Genomic DNA, 21,055 nt, shown 5'->3' with positions numbered 1-21,055 from the left:
TGTAGCCACCAACTTGCTTTTGGCAATTGAAGCAGCAGAAGCCAGAAAGGGCAGATTTCACTGAATCAGTAGGCCACAGACACTGAAGTCAAAATCCAGAAGATGAACAAAACAAATTGAAACAGTCTGTTGGGACACTATGGTTCTCATAGTCAGAAGGCCTGGAAAAGCCAGCTTAGAGGCAATCCTGTACTGGAAGAACCCAGGAAACTCAGATCAAGTGAAGGAATTTCTCATGGAACAAGAGTGAGGCTTAACCAGACTGCAGACTCCCAAAAGAGTTCATTTAGGCACATCATGAATGCCTCTATGGTTAGAAGCTTTCATGATATGCCTAAGGGAACTCTTTGCTTCACGCACAGTTCCTATGTATGTCTGCACATGTAGGTTTGCCATATCCTATTGCCCTTTTTTAAGGAGGTTTCAAATGCCAATGTAATTTCAATAAATGTCTTTGTATCCTACGATCTTGCACTAACATCATAAAATAGTGATCTAGCACAGTGTTTCTCAACCTTTTTTTTAATAACATACCCCTTTTTTAGAAAAATAATTACAAGTACCCCCTTTTTAAAAAAATTATAAGTACCCCCCGTACTTACAGTTTTCAGACACACAGAATTTTTTTCTACCATTGCAACACATTTATTTAAACAACTTAATGGTAGCCGGGCAGGCGATGAAATTTGTGTGTGTAAAAAGTACAAAAATAATAAAGCGCTGTAAACTTAGAACAAAAATTCAGTTTTCTCCAAATTTCAGTTGTGTTGATGTACCCCCCAGAATTCTCTCGAGTACCCCAAGGGTACTCATACCACTGGTTGAGAAACACTGGCCTAGCAGAGCTGTTTCTATTCTTTCTCCAATGTCACAAATATCACAGGTGTCTTAATATCTCAGAAAGTTGTGTATTTTTTGAGGGAGGGGAGTTGTTTAGAGTCAAAGGACACTTGGATAGAACATTATTTCTGCATTAAGATTCAAATAAAACTCACCTCTGGCAAACAGAATTCAGGTACAGAGTCCACAAACACATGACCAGAACATTCCTTTAGTTCCTATAAGGAAAATATATTAATAGGCAAGACTAGAAGACACAAAAGCAGCTTTTCAAACTCAAAACTATACACATGAAGACTTCCTCTAACATGATGAATTTTAACTCTTCAGATCCATTGCTGACTTTCCATTACAACAGCTAACTTCCACATTTTTACTACTTTAATCATTGATTTCTAGTTCTACCCACTCTCTTCTGTAAGGAGGCTTTGCTAGGGTTCCTTTCAATGGGAAATGAAGCTATTCAGCACTTCAAGGGATGGGGACCTTGGTTTGAATGTGTAGGTAGGGCACTGTAACAAAAACAAAAGGAGCTCCAGCATATAGGGTTCACAGCTAAATGAGATGGCTGGGATTATGTCAGGAGAGGTAAAGGTGATGCAAGCAAGCTATCACAGCAGGGGGCCCTCTTCCTTCTCAGCTAGCTGAAACTGGAGATGCCTTGGGTGGATATTTCTTAGCGGTACAAGTAGGTTTGCTCTAGGGTTGAGTTTTCACATCTGGAAATAAAGTAAATCCCAAAGAACAGGATTGTGAAGCCACTTGTTATTGGGTCTTGTTCTTCCTTGTGTGCCTGAAAAGGCTGCACCACAGTCCTGGTCCCAATTTAGTCCTTGAAAGTTTGTCATTAACGAAAGCAGGATCTGGCTGTTAGCTCATATGTTTGAAGCATTTTATCCTACATCTTTTCTTGATCTAAACTTTCTGTTGCATTTTCTGTGAGGGTGTGTCCTTTAATCTCTACTGCCCTATTTTTCCTGGTCTCCTCACCAGTCTAAGATTACATCATCTGAAACTTTAGCCAAATGTGTGAGATTCAGTCTTTAGTTCTAATTTTTTAATAGTTATGGTGCACCTAACAATTAATAGTAAATGAATAATTACATCTACTGGCAGAAGTCTCCTAACCTCTTCTTGAGGGAGTAAAGAATGATTAAAACTAGACCAGGGGGAATTTCAATGTCTTTCCTGGCCTTAAAAGTTTTATAACTGCATCCAGAATAATGCCACATGAGGGTATATGTCCACCTTACATGACAAAATACCCTCCTTTGCCCCGCACTCCCTTCTTTTTGCCCATCAGTGAGAATATCTCTCATTCGAAGCAGTTACAATGGTCAATGTGAGGGTTGGAGATGTTGCCTTTGTGACCCCTTCTGACTGCATGGATTTGAAGAATCTTTTGAACAAATACCGAGAGCAAACCATATGCTGCACAAGACACTGATGTCATAGCAGGTCTGTGGGTTTGTTCTTTGTACAAAAAGTAGTATATATGGTAAAGAAGAGATGCAGGAGGAATTGGTTCTGATTGCCTTCAGGACCGATGTCCATCTGAATGTCTCAAGGCTAGGAATTAGGAGAAATGGGTCTACTGCCAGTTCTCCTGATTCACTGTGCAAAGGCACTTAGGCTCTTATCTACAGAGCATCCACAGCTCCCATGGATTTCAAAACAGAAGAAATCAGGCCCTTAATCAGTGAGTTTCATTTTCCCCATCAATCTTTTCCCACCTCTCCAATTCTACCTGCCTATTATTAAGATTCTGATTTAAAGGAGGCATGAAATCAGAAAAAGGAACAATTAACAGTGTATTTAACCTTCATCTGGCTATTTTACAAACATTAAAGGAGTTTATTCCTGTTTCAGATATGGAGGAGTCAGCTGGATTCTGTGGTGCCTTAGAGCAACAGAAATTCTGATTGAGAAATTTTTATACTGAAGATGTAAGAGTCATTGTAAAGAGGATAATATTTCTCAAATGGAATTAAGGTAAATTGGGTAAATTCCAGGTCTTGGAATTAGGAGCTGTCAAGGTTCCTTCCCCACTCTGGCACGATAAATGCAGAAGTGGGGGCCCGCAAAAGTACCCCAAAACCTTATCCTTCCAGGCCTTGGTAAAAAACTTCCCCCAAAAATCTTAACAACCTAGATTTTGGTGATAAAAACTCAGCTGCCATCACCCAAGTAATGATAAGAAAAATCAGGTGAGAGATCACTTGGGAAATCTCACCCCTAAAGTACAAACCCGGACACAAAAATTAACCAATACCAGGTTAATAAAAAGAAAAGAGAAAGAACTTTTATTATCACCACAATATTCCTGTTGCAAGCATAATGACTAGATGGAAAAGTAATAAAGTAATATACTCATGGAGGGGAAACCCACTGTCGAAGCAAAAACACGCTCCTTTTTGTTTAGGCGGCTAACAACTGATTGCTTTATTGATTAGTAAAGCAAAGTGAGCCAAACGTGGTCCCAGCAAAGTCGGGCCCAGTAAAGCTGCTAATACAATCAATCCTAGTATCTTTATACCCTTAACCAAACAGTCTGACGTCAGAGCATCCAATTACAGAAATAATCAATTAAACTAGGAAAAACAAAGCCTTATCAACAAGATGGCGGACAGGTACAAGGGAGTACCTCTCCTCTCTGAACCAGCCCAATTAACACATTCCAATAGCACATCTGTCTTGGCCTGGCACATGGGGTGATAGAAAGTTTACTTTGGCCTACGTGCAAAGACAAAAAGCTGAAATGGTTTTTGTTATACAAGATGGCTTCTAGCTAAACATAAAATAGCTTCTACACCACCATGGGCCAGGAGCTTAGTTACAAAGGAGAGAAAACCCATTTTTAAATGCACAGACATCAGATCCCATTTCCCAAACCATAAAATAATAAAACCTAACGGATTTATCTAAACTTTACCCTACTTACAGAAGAGTGAAGAGTCTATTCTTGGAAGGAGACATTCTCTCTGACTCCCTCAGTAGCTGGAGAGAAACTGCCCCAGAGACAAAAGAGGGAAAACCCAACAATTCCTTTGTCCCAGTTTGAAATTCCTACCTACATTCCTATTGGCCAACTATACCAAGGGTTAGGTATAGTTAACCCTTTAGTTCCCAGGCTGCTGGCTAACCCTCATGATCATGACAGGAGTCCAGGATGAAATCCCACCCCACTTAGTTTAATGGCAAACTACCACTGACTTCAACTCAACCAGGATTTCACTCTTTGGGTACGTCTAAACTACATGCCTCTGTCGGCAGAGGCATGTAGATTTGTTTTTTTGGCAAAGGCAAATGAAGCTGCGATTTAAATGATCGTGGCTTCATTTACATTTACATGGCCGCCACACTGAGCCGACAAACAGCTCATCAGCTGTTTGTCGGCTCGCCCGCTAGTCTGGACGTTCCCCCTGTCGACATCAAAGCCCTTTGTCGGCAGCCCCGGTAAACCTCATTCCACAAGGAATAACGGGGCTGCCGACAAAGGGCTTTGATGTCGACAGGGGGAACGTCCAGACTAGCGCGCAAGCCGACAAACAACTGATCAGCTGTTTGTCGGCTCAGCGCGGCAGCCATGTAAATGTAAATGAAGCCGCGATCATTTAAATCGCGGCTTCATTTGCCTTTGCCTATGTGTCTAATCTACATGCCTCTGCCGACAGAGGAATGTAGTCTAGACACAGCCTTTGACTCTAGTCTCTACCCTGCCACAGACTTCTGATGTGACCACTGGGAAATCATTTAGCTTCCCTAGTTTCCCATCTAAAAACATGGATAATAATACTCACCTACATCACAAGAGTGTTATGAGACTTTTTTCATTAGTGTTAGTGAAGTATTTTGACATTCTCTGATAGAAGGCACAAAAGAATGGCAAGGTATAAAATATGAAACTCCGTGAAACAAAAGAAAACAACTGTTTTCTTCTGCACTTTAAAATGACCCTTAAAACCCGTTACCTCCAAAGACAGAAAACCTCAGACCCATTGTTAGGATATTGCAACAAAATATTTTGGTCTACCAAGGACATATGGTGTATGTTAATGGCATACACATCAATATATCCTAGGAGGCAGCACAGAAATATCATTACCGTAGTACAGTTCCAGCTACATCAGGTGACTTTTTGCATGACCAGGACATTCAAAAGCTCTGTAAGTTACCTTGTCTAGGAAAGTGCTTCCATCTTTTAAAACCCAGCCAGGGAGTTTGGACAGCCTGGGACTACAGGGAAAAAAAATAATTTGCAAGTATTAAGTCATCATTCATACTGGTATAAATCATTTCATTTTTTGTTAAGTTCTGACCTTATGCTTGGTGCTGTACAGGAAATACACAAACTCTGACTCAAGGAACTAACTTCACTGTGTTTATTTTATTGAAATCATATAAGTATTCACAAGGATTACTTTAAAAAAATCATAATTATGGGATGCATTTTGAGTTGGAGTGGGAGAAGGATCTTTATATTCACAAAGAAATTTCACTTTGTTTTAGGTCTCCCCCAAAAGACCCACACAAAATACAATGTATAGCAACATTCTGCCCTGTATTGGAAGCAAAAAGGTGCGAGTAAACCCTGCTGGTATCTAAACCCATGTTTCAGACTGGAAGTTCAGATACTACTAAGCTACACTTGTGGCTGTGATTTTATTTTTAAGATTGAAACAATCCTCGAGGATGACATCCTAAGGAAACATCAGAGCAGCACTTGTGCTACTATAGTTAAGAGACTATCAAAACCTCCAGCATAACATCTTCTGAAGGCCTGTAACTGAACTGCCAACTTGTTTGCCCAGATGAAGGGTTTCACATAAATCCAGAAAAAGAAAACTTAAAGAGAGGAAAGGTTATTCAGCTCTACTGTAACTGGGCATTGTGGCAACAGAGAGTTCATACTGTCTTCAAGTCAGACTCTGGGAGAGATGCTGAGATGGGTGCAACCCCTGGAAGTTCCCTGGACTGCAGAGAGATTCATAGCGACTCAGTACCTCAAAAGAGGAAATGATTCAATGGCTCGGAGGGAGGGAGGAAGGAATTCCAAGCTTGCAGAACAGCTCAAGCAAAAGTGCAATCAACACGAGCACACACTATGGAACATCACAGGGAACAGGACACAGAAGAGAATAAGATAGGAAGCGTGAGACTGGGCATACGATAAGAAACCAGAGGAGTGGCATGAAAGGGTGATGCCAGGTGAAGACAATCCCATTTGGAAAACCGTAAGGGCAAAGTTGTAAATAAATCTGGACATGTGCGGGAAGCCAGTGAGTGCCCTAAGGGGCAATGAGCCCATTTCCTGGAATAACATAGCAATCTAGAGACATAGGCTACATCTACACTGCAGCGCTATTTCAGGATACTGGACTATTCCGAAACAGCTATCCCGCATCTTCACGGCAAACCTGTTATTTCGAAATATAACATGCTCGCTATTCCAACATCCCTGTAAACCTCATTCCACGAGGAGGAAGGGACGTTTTGGAATAGCGGGTTATTTCGAAATTTGGCACTGTGTAGACAGCGCAAAAATTACAACATAAGCTATTTTGAAATAAGATCGAAATAAGATACGCAATTTGAGTAGCTCAAAGTGCGTATCTTATTTTGAGCTACGGTGCAGCGTAGACACATCCATAGGTACTCAAAGAAGCTAATTTTGAGAAATTGAGATGGGGTTAAAAAATGAAGGGAAAGGAGGAATGAAGCAAGAAGAAATGTATGTGATATACTATGGGTAAGGCTGTGATTATGTCACAGAGGTCACAGAAGTCACATGACTTCCATCGACCTCTGTGACATTTTCTGCCCCAGGGCAGGAGTTCCCAACAAGACCCATCCCCACAACTCCCAGCTTCTGGTCTGGTGGGGAAACATGGCAACTGCCCAGCTATGGTGAGCAGTGGGACTCCCCACAGCTGTTCAGCTGCAGCCCAGCCACTGGAGGATCCTGCAACTAACAGTTACCCCGGAGTGAGAGGACCCTGCAACAGTCCAGCATTGCGGGCAGAGGAACTCTGAAGCTCCCCATGCATTGCATTGGTGGGAGACCCAGGAACCTTAGCAGCAGTGGGTGCTGAACCTGCCTATCCCTTTTGTCAGGGATATTTTCATGAAAGTCAGGACAAGTCATGGCCTACTATGAATTTTTGTTTATTGCCTGTGACTTGACCATGACATTAGTAAAAGTATCATGACGAAAACTTAGCCTTACCTAGAGGTGAAAAAAATAGACAAGGGAGAAAGGAGATGGAGAATCTGGAGTCAAAGAGGATACCAAGACGTCTGGCTTTGGTAGCAAAATTAAAAGTTGAGGCTTGGATTTGAATAGTAATGGATTTAGAGACATGGGGCAAAGAGGACTCTTCCCTAGAAGCCAAATACTATCCCTCCTATACCACTATAGACAATGTAATGGAATGATTGATTAATCCAAAGTAGTTAGAACTGTCACATAAATAATGTGAGCAAGCATATCACTCTGCTAGAAAAGAAAGGTTAAGTGCTTTCTGTGTGTTCACTTTTATCTTCTTGCATTTGACTTTCTTATAAGAGAGAACTTCAGCTGATACACCTGTTTCAGTGCATAGTTGGCACGAAAGAGCATTCTCTGGCCAACTCATCAAACACATGCTACGTGCATGTATGGAGGTGTATCAGGCTGCTGAGAGCAGGCAAGGCCTTTGTGGGATAGCTGGGGTCTAAATAGCTTTGAGAGAGAACAGAAAAGCGTGAAGAACATTCTTTACACTTTTCACAGGGCAAAAGACAAGGCTTCCCTCGGAGGTCTAAAGCAAAGGTATGCATTTTAGCAAGTCCAAGGTGAAGAGGAAAGATGGCCTAGTGATAACGAAAACCTGGGTTCAAATTCATTTGTATTTTTAGCAAGCTCACTAGAGTATAGTTAACAAGGGTACATCTACCTGAGCTGCCATTCACTCCCCGCTAGCTACAACACAGATGTACCCTTCACGCGACAGTTCCTCATCCCCATTTTACAGGTAACAGCTTTGACGTACCTCACAGGTATGTTGTGATGAGAAATATATTAAAAATTGGGACATGCTCAGAGACGTTGGTAACTAGGACCCTATAAATACCAGAGACGCAGCAGGACTCCTCTGATACATCCCTTCTCAAGATCCTGACTTTCATTGCCACAATGCATCCCTTTCACAGGGTGCTGAGGAGATTAATTATCTCCTCAGAGCTGGCCCAGTCCTGCACATACGCACATTTGGGACATTTCTTGCTGCAAGAGCTTTTCAATCATAAGAACATAAGAACGGCCATACTGGGTCAGACCAAAGGTCCATCCAGCCCAGTATTCTGCCCTCTGACAGTGGCCAATGCCAGATGCCTCAGAAAGGGATGTTAAATTTAGATTAACTAATCAAATAGTCGACAGGATTTCCATTGATTATTCGATTAGTCTTATATGGGCACCTCCGCTTTTCAACTGTATGAAGAGCCCGGAAGAGCTCCGGCTACAGTTAAAAAGCGGAAACCTCGCAGGGACCGCAGGGGATTGGCCCTGTGCTCCCTGCCATGCCCGAGCCTTTGAAATATTCAAGAGCCCCAGAGGGGCTACTGTACATTTCAAAAGGAAGCCCTGCGGTGCGGCTCTTGTACATTTCAAAAGCAGAATTGCAGCAGAAGCGGAGACTGCTTCAGTCCCTCCTATGCCTCTACCTCCCTTACCCCAGCAGAGACGGTGCTGTGGGGAACCAGCTTTTAAGTCAGCTCCCCCCAGCACTGGCTCCTACTCCCCACCTTGCTGCCTTTCTCTGATAGAGGCAGCAAGGGGGGGAGGGGAAACGATTAGTTGCATCACTAGTTGACTATCTGATACGCTTCTCCTTATCGGATAGTCAACTAGTCGCTTACATCCCTAGACTCAGAGGGAGCAAACAGAACAGGCAACCAACAAGTGAACCCTCTCCTGTCATCCACTTCCAGACTCCGACAAACAGAGGCTAGGGACACCATTCCTACCCATCCTGGGCAATAAGTATCAATGGATCTAACCTCCATGAATGTATCTAGTTCTTTTTTGAACCCTGCTAAGTTCTGGTAACATTCTCTGGCAAGGAGTTCCACAGGTTGACTGTGTGCTGCATGAAGAAAAATGTCTTTTTGTTTGTTCTAAACCTGCTACCTACCAATTTCATTTGGTGACCCCCTAGTTAGAATCATAAAATACTAGGACTGGAAGGGACCTCGAGACGTCATCGAGTCCAGTCCCCTTCCCCCATGGCAGGACCAAATACTGTCTAAACCATACCTGATAGACATTTATCTAACCTACTCTTAAATATCTCCAAAGATGAGGATTTCACAATCTCCCTGGGCAATTTATTCCAGTGTTTGACTACCCTGACAGTTAGGAACTTTTTCCTAATCTCCAACCTAAATCTCCCTTGCTGCAGTTCTTACGTTATGGGAACAAGCAAACAAACCTGCTCTATTTACTTTTTCCACATGTCATGATTCCATAGACCTCCATCACATCCCCCCTTAGTCTCCTCTCCTGCAAGCTGAAAAGTCCCACTCCCTCCAATCACTCCTCACATGGCACCATTTCAAACCCCTAATCAGCTCCACCACCCTTCTCTGAACCCCCTCCAATGCCAGCGCATCCCTTTTGAGATAAGGTGGCCAGCATCTTATAAACAAGTCTGTCTCTGGATCCAATTAGTTGGCTCTATTGGGTCAGTGGGAACAAATCTGACATCTGTCTTTCCTGAGATGGAGTCAGTTTTGTTCTGGAGATTCTTGGGAACTTTTGTGCTACAACCAGCAATGTGGCCACTCATGACAGGTTAAATCAAAGAGGGAGACACCAGGCCTGCTCTTTCTAGAAACAGTCGCCCTCACCTGGAGGAGCATTGATGCCAGCCCCTCTTAAAGCATCTGTTAAGCCTTGATGAAGAAGAAACTTCTTGACATGTGGCTCCCAATTTTTAAGATATTTATTATCACAACATCCCTGTGAGGTAGGGCAGTTCTATTAGCTGTGAAATGGATTTGGGAAACTGAGGCACAGAGCAATGAAAGGCACACTCACATTGTATGTTTGTCAACTACTGCTCTAACCTTCCCCTTTCGGGGAAGTTTGTGGAAAGCAGCTGTCGGCCTGTAGTTCTTTGATTTTCTGGAGCCCCTTCAAAAATCTAGTCTTAGCCTTCTGTGCAGTAAACAGATAATTCTCATCTCATTTTGGGGGTGGACAAAGATTAAATATTCATGCTGATATTTTAGTTCACATCAATTGCCTTCATTTAACAGAGCTTGAGCTGCAAGCCCCAGCAGAATGATGCTTTTGTGGTTTTATTTTTTTCCCCTTCCAAGAGGCAGGAGCGGCCTGAGGCCAGCTGCAGCAGCTGGCGCCCTAGGCGGGGCAGCGCAATCGGCGCCCCTGCCTGCACGGCCGTCAAGTCATCATCGGGCTCCCGGGCCAGCGGTGCCCTGGGCAGATGCCTAGCTCGCCTACGCTCAAGGGCCGCCCCTGCCAAAAGGGCATGTCGGGCAACTGTAAATTCCATTTAATCAATAAGTGTGCTCTCACACCATCATCATAACCTCATGGAGCCCTCATTTTCAGTGCATTAGACCGGTGCCAAATTTACAGTATCCACCTGCCATATGGTACGTCGACACAGCACCTTTAGCTTGAAATTAGCTACACAGTTGGTGCTATGCAAATTGCATAGCTTACTTTGAATGTATTTCGAAATAGCTTATTTCTTAATTTGGCGCTGTCTACACAGCGCCAAATTTTCAAATAATTCTCTATTCCGAAATGCCCCTTAACTGTCATGGAATGAGGGTTACCGGGATGTCAGAATAAGCTGTCCATTATTTCAAAATCTATTTGGAAATAACAGGCTGCTTCAACAGATGTGGAATAGTTATTTCAGGATACTTCTGGTATCCCAAAATAGCTCCACAGTGAAGAGGCTACAACTGTGAGCTAAGGTATTCAAAGGGGCCTTTATAATGTTAATTAAATCTCTTATTGTCCTCTAGTCACTACAGAGATAAACATATCCCTTCCCTCCCCACCTACCACTTTGGCAATTTGCTCAGCCGTACATAAGCAAAGGACCTAATTTTATTTATGCTGAGAGGAAGCATGGTCTAGTTGGTGGTAGAGCATATAGAAGAGGAGTCTGGAGATCTAAACTGTGGTTTTTGGTTCTCTTACTCACTGTTAGACCCTGGACAAGTCACAGTACCTCATCGTTAATCTGTTTCTATCCCCACTTGTTAAAAAATTAGGATAATGATGTGTATGCTTTCAAATCTACAGGTGAAAAGGTCTAAGTGTTATTTTTATTTGCATTAGTTCAGACTCTGAAGAAGAGCCTGAGAAAGAAGGTGGTTAAACAGAGTTTGCTGGGATTACCTGCAGTCAAGATCAGATACCCATTTGTCTTATCTCGCATGAAGAAGCTGAAGGATGATAGATATGCGACCTCATTTGTGCTAAGCAGTTGCAGCAATACTTTACTGAAGCTTAGAATAAATTGTCTGGGAAAGTCAATCAATAAATCCATAAAATGTCTTCTATCTACTGAGCCAAAGGACATTATTTTGATAAAGGGAATTTTTAAGTGAGCAAGTCTATATATGATATCAGATGATATTGTTCATTTATACCCTCCCCGGTCCAGGTGACATTTTAAGAAAAGCACTCCAAGTGCAGCCTGGGAAGAGCTGGGCTAGAATGCTTACATGCGGCAGACCATACCTCTGAACCAGTGGCAGTGGGAGGAAATTGAGGGTAGATGTCATATCCAGTCCACAGTCTAACATGATGGTGGTGGATTTGAACTTGAGCACATTGCATGGCAAGGTTGGATGCCCCGACAAGCAGTACTGAAAGAAGACAAGTAGAATTAGTAACGAATCAACTATAACAAAGGACAAGCTGAAAAAGTCACAAATTGGCACTTATTATTATTATTTTAAAAAATGACAACAGCCTAAGGAGCCACATGAGGCTTCTTGGCACACTGCCCTGCAAGGGACAAGTTGTACAAATGCAGCCTGCATGAGCAGCAGCTCTGAGTATGCCACTTGCTTCTGAACAAAAAAACCAGAGATGGACATTTATATAACCTCCTTTGTAATGAAGAATCCTACATGCTTTGCAAACTTAACAAGCCAAGATCTAAATTACATTTCAGAGAGGTCACTTCAACCACAACGGAGCAGGCACCTCAGGTATAGAAAGTGGCAAATGTCTGAAAAAGCATAGCAACACCATGACAGAGTATAGGTCATGAAGGGTATGTCTAGACTACATGGCTCCGGCAATGGAGCCATGTAGATTTGTTTGTTCGGCAAAGGGAAATGAAGCTGAGATTTAAATAATCGCGGCTTCATTTAAAATTAAATGGCTGCCCCGCTCTGCCGATCAGCTGATTGTCGTCAGATCGGGGCAGTCTGGACGCTCCCCTGTCTATATGAAAGCCCTTTATTGACCTCCCCGGTAAACCTCATCCTATGAGGCATAATGGGGAGGTTGATAAAGGGCTTTCAGGTCGGCGCGGGAGCATCCAGACTAGCGCGCTGAGCCGACAAACAGCTGGTCAGCTGTTTGTCGGCTCAGCGCGGCAGCCATTTAAATTTAAATGAAGCCGCGATTATTTAAATCGCGGCTTCATTTCCCTCTGCTGATCAGCCTAATCTACATGGCTCCATCGACGGAGCCATGTAGTTTAGACACAGCTGAAGTGACAGAATATTGCTTATGATTGAAATCGGAGAGATAGCTCAAACTAGAATGCGGTCAGGACATGAGGGTATTCACTCCCCTACTTGTGACCTGTAATGACCTCAAGTGGTCAAGATGTCAAGATTTTGGTTTTACATCAAAAGACATTAGGTCTGGCAGCAAAGCATCTCCTTTTACATTATTTACATGATAAGTATGGCCATAATCACTTTACATATTGAAAGCACTTCTCACAGACATTTGAAGAACTAAATTGATTAAAACTGATTTTAAAAGCTAAGTTTATTTTTTAATAATTGATTACATTTTACTCTGTAGTGAACAAGGTAGATTTGTCAATTTCACTTTCTAGCTCTGACTCTGTTAATTAGCATAGGACTGAAATGTTTGAGTTAAAACTCGAGGAGAATGTATGCATCCACCTCTAAAGAAGCTGAAATATCATGGAGACATTTTCCTTATTAGATTTGTAATTGCTTAAGTACTCAACCATATGCTTTTGAATTCTGCCTTCTGACACCACAGCTTTAAGAGAAATCCTTGCAGTGCTGGAGCTTAAAGTGCATGCAGTGATGATTAAGTCAGTGGAGCTAATCCCGTGAAAAATTAATCACATGAATAAGTCCTTGTATGACTGAAATCGTATGTAACTACTGCCACAGACCCAGCAAGTGGGAAGAGATGTGTTGGAAAGACAATATAATTTTCTATAGGCTTTAATTAAACAAAGGCATTACAAAATTCAGCAATTAAGTGTTTTAAAATGGGTATACTACAATCCTCAGTGTTCAAAACTCTCTTGTTTTTAGAAAACAGGGTTATGTCCTTGATTTCTCTTGACTACATGGAATTCCCCCCCTTTTTTTCTTTTATGACTTAACTCAGTGTCCTGTATGATGTTAAAATAATGTAAGTTGTAGTATATTAACCTTTTCAATTTATTTCAACAAGATCATAAATTATTATTGCTTAAAGCTCATTAAAAACAGACCAGCAACATATCCCAAATATTGTGTTCTTGGGCTTGTCCAACTGGAAGGTCCAGTTTGCTATTTATTTTTTCTTCAGTTCTCTAAAAATGCAATTACACCCATCCAAAGCTCTTGGTATCTGTCCCATTAATTAAAGATCATAACACATGAACCACAGTTTGTCCACAAATATATCCACCTATGACCTCTTCAACAACCTTAGAGAAGAGAGAAAGAGAAAGGCTTTGAAAAGTATGTGGAAAATTAACACATCTGGGATTTGGCAGATCAAAGCAAGCAGCAAGCTCCAAATCAACAGACTCCTCACAGAGAATGCTCCACCATTTTATTTATGTTGAGTATGAGTGACTCTGCTGACTTGACATGTGGCAGTTTGGCAAGGGAGAGAGACAATCGTGCAGGGAACAAGGCCTCAAGCCATTCAGAGACTTATAGATTAAAATCCAACACTTCAAGTTTTATCCATAAACCAGTGCAGATTGTGCACCAGTGCTCTAAAGTTATGGATCTAAGCTAGTTATAGGCAGTATATATACAATGGAGTTTGCTGTTGGATTTGCCTTTATAATGGTCAGCAGCAGCAGCAAGAGCCTGAATAAAAGCCCATCAAAATCAGAGGTCATCATTCCATTGTCTTCACTGGGCTTTTGAGCAGGTGTCCATTGCTTAGGACTGGTGTGGATTTATTTTTGTCTTGTTCTTCCATATTTAAAACAAATACATGAGGGTCCAGGATGAAATTGCCAAAAAACCTGAATATCCCTTGTGACCTAAGACAAAAACCCAAGAAAAAAGAGCTACATAAGGACAGACAGGGTCAGGCCAAAGGTCCATCTATCCCAGTATCCTGTCTTCTGACAGTGGCCAATGCCAGGTGCCCCAGAGGGAATGGACAGAACAAGTAATAATCAAGGTATCTATACCCTGTTGTTCATTCCCATTTTCCAACAGAGGTTAGGGACACCATTCCTGCTCATCCTGACTAATAACCACTGATGGACCTGTCCTCCACGAATTAATCTAGCTCTTTTTTGAACTCTGTTATGGTCCTCCTCCGGCAAAGAGTTCCACAGGTTGACTGCGCATTGTGTGAAGAAATATTTCCTTTTTATTTGCTTTAAACCTGCTGCCTATTAACTTCATTTGGTCATGCCTAGCTCTTGTGTTATGAAGAGTAAATAGCACTTTCTTATTCGCTTTCTCCATATAAGTCATGATTTTATAGACCTGAATCATATAAACACTTTGTCAAAGGGTGTTGTGAAGGCTATTAGCCAGGATGAGGTCCCTAGCAACTGTTTGTCATAAGCCCCATGGGCAACTGGGAATGGATAACTTGGTTATTCCCTGTTCGGTTCATTTCCTCTATGGTGTCTAGCATTGGCCACTGTCGGAAGACAGGCTACTGTGCTAGATGGAGCTTTGGTCTAGTCTAATATCTGTTTTTATGTAAAAGTCTGCAGGTTTGGTACCTTCATCTACCTCTCCATAAATTCATTTTACAGTGATAAATTAAGCCACAGTGAAGGTAAGTGATTTTCTCCTAGTCACAAAACAAGCCAGAGATGGAGTCAGAACCCACAGGAGTTGCACCCCACAAGTCTGTGTCGTATTATAATACACACTTTGCCTGTGGGAAACTACGGTCATCTGAAGAAGTGGGTTGTGCCCACGAAAGCTCATGATACCATCTACATGTTTTCTTAGTCTATGGCTACATCTAGACTGGCATGATTTTCCACAAATGCTTTTAACGGAAAAGTTTTTCCGTGAAAAGCATTTACGGAAAAGAGCGTCTAGATTGGCACGGACGCTTTTGTGCCAAAGCACTTTTTGCGGAAAAGCATCCATGCCAATCTAGACGCGGTTTCGTGCAAGAAAGCCCCGATCGCCATTTTCGCCATCGGGGCTTTTTTGCACAAAACGATTCTCAGTTGTCTACACTGGCCCTCTTGCACAAAAGCATTTGCGCAAGAGGGTTTTTTCCCCGAATGGGAGCAGCATTGTATTTGCGCAAGAACTCTGACGATCATACCTTAGATCGTCAGTTTTCTTGCGCAAATTCAAGTGGCCAGTGTAGACAGCTGGCAAGTTTTTCCACAAAAGCAATTGCTTTTGCGGAAAAACTTGCCAGTCTAGACGTAGCCTATATGTTTTTCTATATGTTTTGTTAGTCTATAAAGTGCTACCAAACCATTTGTTGTTTTTAAGTTGATCCTGTACAGACGAACTTGGCGACCCCCCTAAGCTTCTGTTTTTCAAAGTAAGCCAAAGTCATCCACCTGTAAAGACTGTATCGCTCCAAGTTAAAAAAAACCCTCAGAATCTGGGTTCACCCATCCTGGGAGTGGCTTAGGGTCTCCAACTTTCAGACGAGGAGCAGCAGCATCTGATGATTTTCAGTGTGGGCCCCCCGACACACACACCCACCCCCCACCTACCCACACACCCACCCCCCTCCTACCTACACACACCCCCTACACACCCCCCCTACCCACACACCCACCCCCCTCCTACCTACACACACCCCCTACACACCCCCCCTACCCACACACACACCCCCACCCTCCCTACCTACACCCCCACCCCCCCCTACCTACACACACCCTACCTACCTCTCGGCAACACCCCCCCTCAAAAGCGTCCCCTTCTCTACCACCAACCCCTTCCTGCCCCTCAGCTTCTCACGTGGAGCCTCGCCGCGCCCGGGCCAGGGGCTGCTCCAGCCCCGCCCACCATGGTCAGGGGGCGCGCCGGCCCGGCCAGAGGAGCCCCGCCCGCAGGAGGACGGTTAACCGGTTAACCGTCGCATCTGAACGGTTGACGTTTGAAACGGGGCTCTACCTCCCGGAGCGCGTGGCCGGCTCCTTGACCCCCGCGCGGCAGGGCCTGGCCCAGTGGGCCCCAAGCCCCCGTCACAGTTGGGGCCTTTGGAGCCTCGCCTCACATACAGAGCACGACGCGCCGCCCCGGGGCCTGCCCCCGCTAAGTGCCTCAGTTTCCCCAGCGGTGGGGGGAGGGCGACCCCACGCTCCACCAAGGCTGAGCCCCCCCTCAAGCTCAGTAGACTCTCTAGGGCCTACTGCGTAGCCATGGCAACCAGGCCTGGCCTGAAGCCCAGAGGCAGGACCCGCCCCCATGCCCGGGACGGGAGCGAGGGGGGACCCTTCAGCCCAGCCCCCCCAAACAGACACTAGCTCCACAGACTCACCAGCTTCATGCTTTACCCGGCCGGCGCTATTTACTGTGACCATCCGCCCCTTTTCCTGCCCAGCCTCCCCCGCGCAGAGCATCATGGGACTCGTAGTCCTCTTGCCGCCGCCCGCCCCTGCCCAGGATGAAGTCATGCCCTGCCACCCCTTCCCCAGGTGCATCCTGGGAGTTGTAGTCCCTTCCTCTCCCCAGCCCCTCTCTCCGTCGGCGCGCCGTTCCGGAAGGGCACGCTGGGAGTTGTAGTCCTCCTGCCTCGGCTCTCCCCTTCACCCAGGGGAGGGGGGAACTACAAGTCCCAGGGCTGCGCAGCGGCGGCAGGTGGGAGCTCGGATGTTGATATCAACATGGCGCTTGCCAGACAGACAAAGACAGTCAGTCTGGTGTGATTGAGCCAAAAAAAAAAAAAAAAAAAAAAAAAAGGAGCAGGGGGGAGGGGGGATTTTCTCTTGGGGGGGGGCCGGAGAGGGGGGATTGGACGCGGAAGGATTTTCACCCCCATTGCTCCCCTCCCTCTGCACCCCCGTTATTGCCCCCCTCACACTGGGGCTGGGGATCCCCCACTTGCGCTCTTCCATGGTGAGGTGGAGAAGGGACCAGCGTCCAGAGGTGAGTGTTGCTGGGCGTGGGGGACCGAGCTGCTTTGGGAGGGGCATGGGAAGGGTCCCCTGAGCTTGAGCTGGGCCTGGCTGGGGGAGTTTAACCCTGGGATGGGGGGGAGCTTCCTTGAGCCCCTGGAGCACAGGCTGCGTGAGGCGGATTTGGGGGTGGCAGGTCCCCTTGCCCTGTGCTGGGTTTGGCGTTGGTGGAGGGGGAGATCCCCTTAGCCTGTGCACATTTTGCTGGGAGAGTTCAGTAGAAGGGATCTGGGTGGCTCCTTGTATCCTTGAAGTGGGGGCAGGGAGGTGTCTCCTAGGCAGGCTTGTTTTTTTGTTGTTTTTTTTTTTTGCTGGGGGAGTTCAACACTGTGGTTCGGTGGCCGTTTTCTTGCTTTCTTTGAAATACAGGCTGCGAGTGAGGTTGATTTTTTGGGGCGAGGAGGGGTAGATGGGTGGGAAAGGGACAGAATCCTTTTAGGTTGGGTTTTGCTGAGGAGTGTACTGCTGGGATGGAAAAGGCTGGTGGCTCCATGTGCGCTAGAAGCACACGATTGTGGGAGAGCAATGGTGTGTTTGGGAAGTGGGACTTGCACCAGGTTAGACTTGCTTCTGGTGGACTTTTTAGGGTTGGTCCTGCTTTGGGCAGGGGACTGGAATTGATGACCTCCTTAGGACTCTTCCAGCCCTGTGAGTCTATGATGGGTGGTGTCTGAAATTTGTGTGACTATGCACATTGCCTGAAATAGGGGACAGGTAAAGGGAAAGAGGACAGGGACAGATTCTGTTGCTGCTTGCAGGGTGTGTTGGGCTATTCTGCAGGCTGTTGTAGTTTTGCAGGGAGTTGAACACAGGACTAGGTGGGTGGGGTGAATTAGGAAAGAAGGAAGGCACCTTGCCCACTGTTGGGACATTATGGTGATGAGTGCACTATTAATACCTAGATTCTATTCTTGAGACACACAATGTGTGTGGCATGACTGACTTAAGGTGAAAGAAGAGGAGGTTGGTGTTTTTCGCGGAGGAATTTTATACTGGCCTATGAGGAGGACAGGGAGGGTACCTTTGAAACAAATAATATGCCTATGAAAGAACTTGGGAGAGGGAGGGTCCTTGTTAAGAGAAGAGACACTGTGTTGGTAGGGTCGGATGAGTGTGGGTGGATGTAGGGGGATGGCACAGTGCTTTTGTGGTTGTATGTCCAAGACACTAGTGATAGCTTACTACCAAAACAAATCTGCTTGATACAGAAGCAAGAGCATGCATCATGAGGAAGAGATAGGTGAGAATCCTAAGGGGATGTTGTAGCTGATGTGTTCAACACTGGAGGGCGGGGTGGGGGGGGATGGAGTGGACATAAGAGGGTGGCTCCTTGAATGTACGGGAGATGAGCATGGATGAGGTTTTTATTTTGGTTTTACTTTTAAAATGAGGCTCAGGTTTTGAGGTGGGGGGAAGGTGTTAAAATAATATTTATATTTTGTATCTGAGACATTGCTTTGAATGCCCGGAAAGTGCCTAAAAAGATGATGGCTGGAGAAGGTGGCAGAGAATTCTGTTAGGCTGTTACATTCTGTTTTTATTTTTTGCTTTGCTGTGGAGTTAAAAAATGAGCAGGATGGGTTTTTTTGAGGTGTAAGTATACATACAGCAAGGTGAACTGAGTTGGGCTCTTGCACCTCAGTTTTGGGTGGTGAGTTTTGGTGTATAGGAAGGAGTGGTTAAAAGTGCCTCTAAATGTGTCTGCAGGGTATTTTCTTTGGAAACAATTTTTGCATTAGCCCTGAAAAATCTTTTGATCATATGTTTATTTCCCCCTCCCCCTTCAAATAGGGGAAGGAAAGAGTGCCTTTTGGGGTTGGAGGGGAAGAGGAAGTATGAAACATATTCCCACTTCCCTGTCTGTGAAGTCCTATCGACTCAGTTTATTCTGGAGCTCAAGTAACACTGGCAACACAGAGAGAAGTGTCTTCAAGTGCTGAATGCATGTGGACTGAAAGTGGAGGATGTTAAATGTAATGGCCCAGGACATTGAGTTGGGAAAAGTAAGTCTGTTAGGTACTGGCTGTGTGCTCTTGGCTCAATAATCAGAGGGACTAGATAGATTGAACTCATAAAGGAGATGCAATTTGCATGAATGATGCCACCCGAAATAAAGTTGTGTTGTATAAACGGCTTGTGCTAGGCAGTCAGCTCATCTTGCTAAAATCCCGGAGCGCCTGTCTGGATCCCGTGATACCACTAGCTCATTTCTGCAGGGCTCATCAGGTGCAGAAGCCTCTCTGCTTCCTTCCTAGGATGGTGCAGCTGGCATCTGATTTCCTCTATGGATGGGAGAGGAGGAGTCCTGTGCGATTGTTTTTTTCCTTTGAGATGATTGCATTTTCCTTGGCCTCACTGTTCCCTGCCTCATTAGTAGAAACTGCATCTATATTTGTTTACCGCAGGCATGCCAATGGGGATGCCTGGAGTAGCGGATAGTGGGTCTATGTGAATTCATCACAATAACATGTTTATTTTTTCCCCTTCCATTGTTGTACAATTATCTTAGGGGACAGTTCTGCAACAGCAGGCTGTAAACTTCATTTGTTTGAGGTTTTTTGACCCTCCTTTGCTGCATTTCTGAGCTAAATCTTTAAGGAAATGATTGGGGACAGGCAGCACATTACATACACATGATTGGAACTTCTTTAGCTTCAGACAGACTTTGTCTTTGGTTATGAAAATTATTTGCCATCTCTCTGTTCTAGGAGTTCTGGAATCTCTGAGGTGGCAGGTTTATACTCCATCTGTCTATAAATTGATGTGCTGCTTGCATTTGGAAACACTGGACATTTTCTCTTATGCAAAGATTCTTCATCTTTAACTCCATATGACATGCACAGACATTTTGTAGGGTTGACACAATTGTTTAGTGGGTAGGGATGTAAAACCTGGTTAATCAGTTAACTGCTTAAACACTAGGTTTAAAAGGTTAACTGATTAAGCACAGGATCCCAGTGGGGGACCGCTCCAGCCTGCCCCCACAACTGCTGCTGCTTGCTCTTGGCCCCCTTTCCCACACAGAGGTACCTACAGGTGGGGGGAGGCTGCTCCCAGATACTGGGTAACTGGTTACCCATTCACATCCCTAGTAGTGGGCAGAGTACAGGACTAAGAACAAGGAATTTGTTTCATCCTGCCAGGCTGGCACCAAATAGGCATCAACATTTTTACTATTATGTCACTTAATGGAGAGCAGAGCAGGTCTGCACAGCTGTAGTGCGTAGCCCACTAGCTGTTTTATAGTAGTGTTACCATGGATGAAACTGCACAGTTTTCAGAAGAACCGTGGGAGGATTTTACAAAAATCCTATATAGACGAAGTTGTCCATCTCTCCCAAAACTGACCAAGTAAATGGCTACGTCTGTTGGATATTTTTAAAGCATCTATCGCTATACAATCTATTATAATTTTGTTAGCTAGGGATGAAATCTCATTGGCTCAGCACTACGAAGAGCATGAGTAACCAGTTGCTGCCTCCACCATGTTATCCCTTGTCTCAATTTCCCTATGTGTAAAATAGGAATGCTTACTAGCTTCCTTCAGAGTTGGGTTATGAGTAAATGTCCGGTGCTTTGAAAGTGGAGTTAGCGTTTTATGAAGTTTTATTTTGTAGAGC

General features: G+C 44.4%; 2 protein-coding genes across 18 annotated transcripts in view; one reads left to right on the top strand and one right to left on the bottom strand.

Annotated features, from left to right (window-relative positions):
* The window catches only part of INTS9 (integrator complex subunit 9), a 92,625-nt gene extending 75,672 nt beyond the window's left edge, over nucleotides 1–16,953 (bottom strand). The window contains exons 1-4 of one of the 5 annotated variants that reach the window (XM_075923266.1): nucleotides 16,799–16,953; nucleotides 11,606–11,733; nucleotides 5,016–5,076; nucleotides 996–1,058 (exon numbers count right to left, since the gene is read on the bottom strand). In XM_075923266.1, the coding sequence (XP_075779381.1) occupies nucleotides 996–1,058; nucleotides 5,016–5,076; nucleotides 11,606–11,733; nucleotides 16,799–16,807 (261 nt within the window). In that variant the 5' untranslated portion in view covers nucleotides 16,808–16,953. The other 4 variants (XM_075923268.1, XM_075923264.1, XM_075923269.1 and 1 more) reach the window with 4 other exon arrangements.
* Nucleotides 16,954–17,126: 173 nt separating this feature from the next.
* Nucleotides 17,127–21,055, top strand: part of HMBOX1 (homeobox containing 1) — a 161,376-nt gene continuing 157,447 nt past the window's right edge. For 8 of the 13 annotated variants that reach the window (XR_001369105.3, XM_025190996.2, XM_006135579.4 and 5 more), the window contains exon 1: nucleotides 17,129–17,406. The gene's annotated coding sequence lies outside the window, so the exon portion shown is untranslated. Of the gene's footprint in view, nucleotides 17,407–21,055 lie in introns of all 13 variants that reach the window. The other 5 variants (XM_025190995.2, XM_006135576.3, XM_014579763.3 and 2 more) reach the window with 2 other exon arrangements.

Source organism: Pelodiscus sinensis, chromosome 3, assembly GCF_049634645.1.
Source record: "Pelodiscus sinensis isolate JC-2024 chromosome 3, ASM4963464v1, whole genome shotgun sequence".
Lineage (NCBI taxonomy): Eukaryota > Metazoa > Chordata > Testudines > Trionychidae > Pelodiscus > Pelodiscus sinensis.
Note: the sequence above shows the minus strand (reverse complement) of the source record. Positions and strands in the feature narration are given on the sequence as shown.